The sequence below is a fragment of the Octodon degus genome, unplaced genomic scaffold (assembly GCF_000260255.1).
Source record: "Octodon degus isolate 3935 unplaced genomic scaffold, OctDeg1.0 scaffold00038, whole genome shotgun sequence".
Taxonomy (NCBI): domain Eukaryota; kingdom Metazoa; phylum Chordata; class Mammalia; order Rodentia; family Octodontidae; genus Octodon; species Octodon degus.
The window spans coordinates 17,842,356-17,850,260 of NW_004524614.1; the positions used below are offsets into that span (position 1 = coordinate 17,842,356).

The 7,905-nt window shown below is 43.1% G+C and overlaps 1 protein-coding gene across 1 annotated transcript in view; it reads right to left on the minus strand.

The window, feature by feature from the left end:
- Positions 1-1,559: 1,559 nt before the first annotated feature.
- The window catches only part of Stoml3 (stomatin like 3), a 24,275-nt gene continuing 17,929 nt past the window's right edge, over positions 1,560-7,905 (minus strand). The window contains exons 4-7 of the mRNA XM_004631108.1: positions 6,737-6,819; positions 5,097-5,300; positions 3,433-3,567; positions 1,560-1,801 (exon numbers count right to left, since the gene is read on the minus strand). Coding sequence (XP_004631165.1) covers positions 1,577-1,801; positions 3,433-3,567; positions 5,097-5,300; positions 6,737-6,819 — 647 coding nt within the window. The 3' untranslated portion in view covers positions 1,560-1,576. The remainder of the gene's footprint in view (positions 1,802-3,432; positions 3,568-5,096; positions 5,301-6,736; positions 6,820-7,905) is intronic.

A 7,905-nucleotide genomic window follows, 5' to 3' on the forward strand; every position in this document is an offset into this window, starting at 1 on the left:
GGAATCACAATCACAGAGTTTGTAAAATCTACCATGAGTTTCATAAGCTGAAGCTTGTCTAAGGATCATAGGATGACTTCATGAAAACAAACAGGCAAAACTCTAAAGGTGGAGTGAGATCCCTGTTGTGTATTCATATTAGCTAATGTCTGCAGGTCAGCAAGATTGTGTGAGGAGGGGACAGGGAAAAGATGTGAGCAGAAAAGGGCCTGAGTGTGTGTGTGTGTGTGTGTGTGTGTGTGTGTGTGTGTGTGTTAAGGGTTTTAATGGGGGAAGGAGTGTGCAAAGGCGTGTAATGCATGTGAGGAGTGTGCAGCTATACATACACAGGTGTAGTCTGAGTGCTACTCTGGGGCTTGGGTGCCAGAAAACTAAGTTTTATATTGGAGGCCAAAGGGAAACCGCAGCACTCTGTTCCACCTACCCTAACATCTCCTGCACCCCTTAGTAAAACCCAATAATGTGTAAGAACACAGGCTTTGAAGCCAGGCCTGCTTCTTAGAAGTCCTAACCAACATCAACCGGCTGAGATAAACTGGGCAAGTTATTTGATCTCCCGCAATCACTTTCTCAGCCTTACGAAAAGGGCCATTCCTTGGCATCCATCAAAGACCAAGCACCGAGTAACAGGACACAATTAAAAAACAATCACTTTAAAAAACCCTAAACCATTTCTCAAAACTTGATTCCAAATAAAAATTGCACTCTGGCAACAAAGCAACCACCAACAAATCAGTCATTAAAACACACTTGATTTTTATCACTTCTTTATTTGTAACAGATTATTTAGGAGGGACAAGGGATTGCAAACAGCTCTTGATTACCTGCAGCTCTTAATGCTACCACAGTGAAAACATGAAATCCACCCGATGATGCCCCCCAGTGGTTTCAGCCAATAAAGCCTTTTACATAGATTCCTACTCCAAGCAAATACATTGACCAGAACATTATGTCTTGTGAGGTCTGTTCCACCCTCCGACAAGCATGCCTGGAGTCTGAGAACTAGTCCACAGCCCCAGCAGGATGTGCAGCACAGCCGGAGGGCTGGGGTTCCGAGCCGAGCGCAGTGTGCCTGCGGGGCTGCTACCATGTCTGTGGCTAAGGTTCCTTCTTTAACAGACACTAGACATCATTTGCAGCCTTAAAGGGGTTTTTGAAACTACTGGAGATTTAGCAAGTAAATTTGGAATTATAAAGCAAGTGGGTTGCACAAATATGACAGCTACACTGCTTTACAAATGTCTAGGGTACTTTTTTAAAGAACAAGTATTAATTATAAAATCAGTGATAATCACACAGTGATTTCCTCTTCTACTGTATGAAAGCTCCTGCTACTAAGTGAGGAAAATTACTGATTTATTACCTAAGAGTCTTACAAAGTTGATTATGTTTTAAAAATAAAAGTAGTATAGAGCCCTTGTTGTGGTTTATTGTTCCTTTTGTAGTGTCCGCAAATTTCTCTACTACTGCCACTCTAGCTGTGGAGTTCCTGGCTTGCACCTTGCTAGAATTCTCACCACCTCCAACAGCCGTCTTTTCCACAGCAGACAAGACTCTAAGCAAGGGGCGGGCTACCTCAGGCTCTATCATCAACCTTCTTGTGGTTATCATAGCTGATACCACCAATGCCTTCTAGTACATTCATCGGAAGAGGAAACACAATCGTGGAATTCTTCTCTGTGGCTACTGTGGACAAGGTCTGCAGGTAGCGCAGCTGCAGGGCTATGGGGGACTCAGACAGGACCATGGAGGCTGACTTCAGGGCTTTAGATGCATTCATTTCTCCTTCTGCTGCAAGCACCTGAAATGAAAGGAATGAAATGTACAACTGTGACTAAGGCTTTCTTTTCTTGGTCAGTGTTAATGCCCCCCAACCCCAATTCTGTTGTTTGTCTTTCCTCTGCTTACTTTTTATGCAAGGATAAGAGTTTCATATCCTATTGTGACTGCAGAAATCAAGAAGGACACACAAAGTACAGAGAGGTATTTTACAAATTAGAAGTCCCTGGATTTCATCCTCAAACACAAACTAAAGCACTATATTTGATATACACATTTTGCACATCCATTCTGAGAAGGTTCTGAAATGCTCTGGCGCCTCACTACCTGCTGCGATCATTTTTAGAAATGTCTGCAATTCAAGGACTGTGACTGGCTGCTTTGTTGTGTTTGCTTATCATATGAGATATTCTTATTTCATTCCAATGGCAGCTGAGTCTCATTCTTATAATCCTGGGATTGTTTCTAGTCCTTGTGCGTCTTGGATGAAAGTAGAAGCAAGTGGACACCTGATAACCACCACCCCACCCCCACCCCCGGGACTCTTCACTACTCTGTGCTCTGTCCAGGTCTCACAATGCCCAGGACCGACCTGGCCAGGGCTCACTGTTCATGCGCAAAAGTGATATTTCCTGTATCGTCTTCAAATCCCTGCCTGGGGGCAGCTGTAACTCAGTAGGTAAACCAAGCATGAATAGGGGGTGAGAGCACAGAAACCCTTCATCTGCTCACAAGGAAAATTCCAAAGAGAGAGCGCAAAAGCTCCTCATCTCTGTGTCTAGGAATCCAGGAAATCCATCTATATAGACACGAAAGCTACACATCCAACAATTTTAAGGGCGCTGGTGGCCAGGCTAGGATTACATTTTGTGATTCTAATCTGTGTTGTATTTAATTACTCCCATTTTATCCAGTGTATGGGTTAGACCTAGAATGTCTCCTCAAATTCCCATGCATTCAGGGGGGGACTTTTGGAAGGTGACTGGATCAAGGGATGCTATAGCTGACCTGCTGCTAGGAAGTGGACCGGTTGGAAGAGGCAGGGCATGGGGCGCAGCCTGGAAGGGTCCACCTCCTCCCAGCTCCTCCCCTCTCTTTTGGCCTTCTGGCCACCGGAACATGGACATCTCTCCTCCCACCACACCTTTTCACCATGCTTGAAAACAGCTGAATCTAGACTGAATCTTCCAAAACCTGTGAGCCAAATAAACCTCTCTTCTTTTAAATTGTGGGTGTCAATATCTTGTCCCATCACTGAGGAAATTGACTGAGACATCCAGAGTGAGGCTCACAATACAAGCACCAAGTAGGGTGTGATTAGAACAGCAGCTTTATAAAGGCACTGGTACCTGGGCCCACACCAGGCTCCACTTCCGCTGAATGAGTGTTTTGTTTTGTTAAATTCCCTAGGAGACTTTGATGTCCGGCCTGTGCTGCACCCCCACATGATTAACTGCAACAATTTGCCAAGCATCCTCCTGACCTCTTACCAAGCTTCAGCAAGGTGCATTATGCTGTTTGTTACCTTTCAATTCAAGGAAAAAGAAATTCTTTTCTTACAGTTGCAATTGAGAGACCCTCTTGCTCCATTCGGGCTCTGCCCTGTCCGCCCAGCCCCAGGCAGCTCTCCCTCGCGTGCACAGCCGTCCTTACCCTGGCTCTGGCTTCCCTGGTGGCTTCCGCCTCAGCAGCCATAGATCTTTGCAACTGCACGGGAATCCGCACATCTTTGATTTCCACTCGGGCCACCTGGATCCCCCACAGCTCCGTGGCATCATCGAGCAAAGTCTATTTACAAATTTTTAGAAAGCGTAAGATATTAATTGAAAACAATGGTAAGCTAAAAGTTTCTGCTTCTATTTTGGGATGATAACCCTACTCAAACTTGTGGATCAAATTCTGGTAGATCTTTTATAGGCGGAAGGCTCCACCCCACAACCACCCTCAGGAAATGCGTGAAAGCCAGCGGGACCTGAGCAAACGCCGCTGCAGGCTCGCTTGTCACTGAGCCCAAGCAGGCAGCAGTGCATGGCTTCTCAGACGGACCCGGTTTTTATCCTGGCTGTGGTAGCTGCAACTGTGAATCACTGAGCCAGTTTCTTGACCCCTCTGATTCTCAGTTTTCTCGTCTATGAAAGGTTTCCTGTCAGGGTTTTCATGAGGTTTAGAGAAAGACACACAACACATCCACTATTGCTTAGTAATGATTCTATTATCAGCAAGCACTTATCTGTCTTTCTTTAGCTGCTGTTTCTTGACTAAAAAAATGGTAGAGACATATTTTTAATAAGATGTATTTTAGTTCATATTTTAAAAAATTAGCCCAGGGTCAACGTTGTCTTTGATTTTAAAAGCATAGGAGACAATTATGGAGAATGAAGGTGTCAGGAATGGGTGGGAAAGTGATGAGCTCAGAGAGGTGGCTCTCCTGCAGGAGAGGGCAGAGATCTTGGGCCACCAAAAGCAAATTCTCCTTTACCTATGTGATCTCCACAGGATCCTGGGGTGGAAAAGGCTTCACAAGAAGCCAGTGACCTGGGTTTCAATGGGAAGCATCTGAGTTGTCAGATGGGAAGGGCTCTTATAAACTACATGGAAACTCGCATGCAGAACTGACCCGACCTTGGGGCCTCTTTACTACATAGGACCACATGAGAGACCAAGAGTTACCCAAGTCCTAGCATAGCAAAAGGGGACTGAGAAGGAAAATGTAATTTATTGAAGACAATACAACAATACAATTTATAAACTAAAACATCTGAGAGAGGAGGTCACACACACTGCAAGCTCAGTGGTACTAATTATCACTATTAATGCATTTTAGATACCCTTGACCTTTCAGAACATGGTATATCTTTGCTGTCCTAAATGGGTCCTCTCCTAACTCATATCCCACTGCAGCTTAAAAATATAAGGATCACCTGAGAAGTGCTGTAGTTCTGGAATAAAACTGAAATCAAATCCATTATATAACATCCTCAGAAAAGGATAAAATACTCCATGCTAGATCGTAATTTCAAATTCTAAAGAAAAAAGATAGAGTACAATTCCTGTAGCTTGTGCCCCATCCGGATGTTAAAGTACAGGTATACCTTGTGGTAAGAGACAAATGAAAGCATGAAGAAGCTCATCTCTCTGGAGCAGGCATGTGTGTGTGTGTGTGTGTGTGCGTGTGCATGTGTGTGTGTGTGTGTGTGTGTGTGTGTGTGTGTACAAACACACAAGAGGGGACACTCAGAACTGCTGATGTCTGATAGTCACCGATGGTTATAATGAGTGAATTAAAGATCTAAGCTATTAGTTCTTGATGTCTTTACCTGAATGCTATGGGCAATCTCTTCTCTCCCAGATAAGATTTGGGACAAGGTCTGTGTGCCTAAGACATTTCTCAGAGTGGTCTGAGCCAGCAGAAATGTGGCTTGGTGGACATCATTGACATTAGCCACTGCTGAGACGGCGCTGTAGATTCTGTAATAGACAACACCATCCACCTGTGTGGTGACAGAGTCTCTGGTCAGGATCTGTAGGGCAAGAGGAAGAATAAAATCACATGCACGTTATTTGCATGGCAATGGACAAAGTTGATTGACAACCATCCCACGAGCCCTCTTTCCCAAGAAAGTATTAATGATAATTTATGCTAGCCATCATCAAAATTATGTCCTGGCTTGAATATAATGTCACCCTGCCTGATGAACATTTCCTGCCCAGATTTGGTCCCTTTCTATACCATAACTTAATCTTAGAGAAGTTTTATACCCCATGGACAGAAGCCCTTATAATAAATAGAAGGCAATAATAAGCATGTCCTTTTTTTTTTTTTTTTTTTGAACCGGAGATTGAACTCAGGCCCTTGTGCTTGACAGGGACGCACTTATTCCACTGAGCCATCTCCCCGGCCCCAGCATGTCCATTTTGAAATGTAGCAGCACCCTCCTGAAACTCTAGGACCTTCCACATAACAAAGAACACTTAGTGCCCTGACAAGATATGTAGGCTTCCTGATTTTCACTTTTGATCTGACTTGGTGAAGCAATTTTTCTTAGAAAACATAGATGGCACCAGAGACCATATTCTGTATTCAAGTACAGTAAATTGTGATTTGTAGAAAGGCGCAGCATCAGGCTGGCTGATTAATGAGAGATTTCTCAGTGGACCACGGGAACAGAGGCCAGAACTATGCACTCCAGGGCAGAGATGCCCTCACTAGCTCACTAAGGTCACCACGACTCTGGATCAAGCTCTGCATTCAGTGCCCTGTGGCTCCTGATTGATGAGCAGGCATCGCTGTGGCTTCGTGGCTGGACTTCCTCATCACTGTGCCACTCCCAGTTCTAGGTGCACTCAATTTTCTTCTCCTTGTAGTTCACTTTATGAGAGGATGACCTGAGTAGTAAGTGCTACTCCCATTCCTACTGCCTCGTTATTGCCTCTGGTTAGATAGTTATAGCATTTCAAGAATTAAAAAATATATTTGAAATCCAAATGTAGGTCAGCCCTGTACTGTCCCCACACCTACTCATCTGTGTTGTATCCCAATGAACACACAAAAAATTAAAATCTAAAGAAAAGCTGAGTCAGGTAGATACTTTTAAAAAATCTTCTGGAAGGCACTAGAGGGGTCATATAACCAGTTATTGCCCCAAGTGTATGATCTCTCTGTCTCTTCTAAGCCTCTGCTCTGCCATCTCCACCCTGGCTTCCACGCCAACTACATCTCTTCTCTCGGTTTTCTCCCACCAGGCCATTCCAAGCCTTCTAGCATTTGCCCTTGGATTCATTCTCAGTTGCCAAACAAAGCCTGGGATATCCCAAACCCACTCAGCCAAGCAAGCAAGTCCTGAGAGATTTGGTTCATTCATTCCCACATAATTTAAAAACATACTGAAAAGTTCAGCTGTCCATGGAACAGAGAAGATCCAGGCTTTATGTCTAGTAGTTCATCGTAATTCCTTACCTCTTGTGGTGGAATGTTACAAGTAACTGTTCGGAGATCAACTTTGACAAACACATCTATACAGGGCAGGACCAGGATCAAACCTATAAAGAGGAAAACTGATTTAGTGTTTCACCCTGTTGAAAATAATCCTAAGAAAGAGTATACAGACTAAATATTGTGTTGCTGTCATGGGACTATTTGTGCTCCTGAGATGAGTTCTGAGTGGGTCACATCTAACTTTGAGAAGATGAATGCTCTCTATCATCACTGTCTGAAGAAACATAGTTCCCTAGGAATTAAATCTTTTACTTTATTTACATCAAGCTGTTTCATTTGACACTAATTTTAAAAAAATATGGACCGGTGCCTGGTGCCCCATGCCTGATGGGAGAGGCAGGGTACAGGATAGTCATGCTTACTTCAGCCTATGCCTTCAGTGGCCCCTGAACATTGGGATTCCCTGCCCATTCCTCCAGGCTCACACTCACCCAAAAAACAAAATAAATAAATAAATAAATAAATAAATAAATAAATGAAATTGATATTCATTTCCATATAATAAGCTATCTACATAAAAGTTTCAAGGGGTAGGTTTTGGCCTTGAGTATCAATGACTGTAAATAGTCTCAGCATCCTCAATTATACAGTAAAAATATTAAATTAAAATATTCCCAGGGCCAAAAACTAAAACTTGACCCAGGTCTATCACCATGCACTAAGCTAAAGTCAAAATGGATTAAAGATCTAATCATTAAAACAGAGACACTAAATCACCTGGAAGAGAAAGTAGGAGGAACTCTTGAAGACATAGGGATAGGCAAAGAGTTCATGAACAAAAATCAAATTGCACTGGAAACAGTTGAAAGAATTAACAACTGGGACCGGCTCTTACTGAGAAGTTTTGGCACGTCAAAAGAAATTACCAACAAAGTGAAAAGACAACACACAAATTTGGAAAAAATCATGACAAATAAGTACTCAGACAAAGGTCTGCTCTCTAGAATTTATAAAGAACTAAAAAACACTAAGGCGCCAAAATTTAAAGACCCAGTCCAGAAACAGGAATCTGAGATGAACACACACTTCTCAGAGGATGATTTAAAGAAGTGAATAAATATATAAGAAAATGCTCCACATCACTAGCCATCCGTGAAATGCAAATTAAAACAACATTGAGATATCATCTC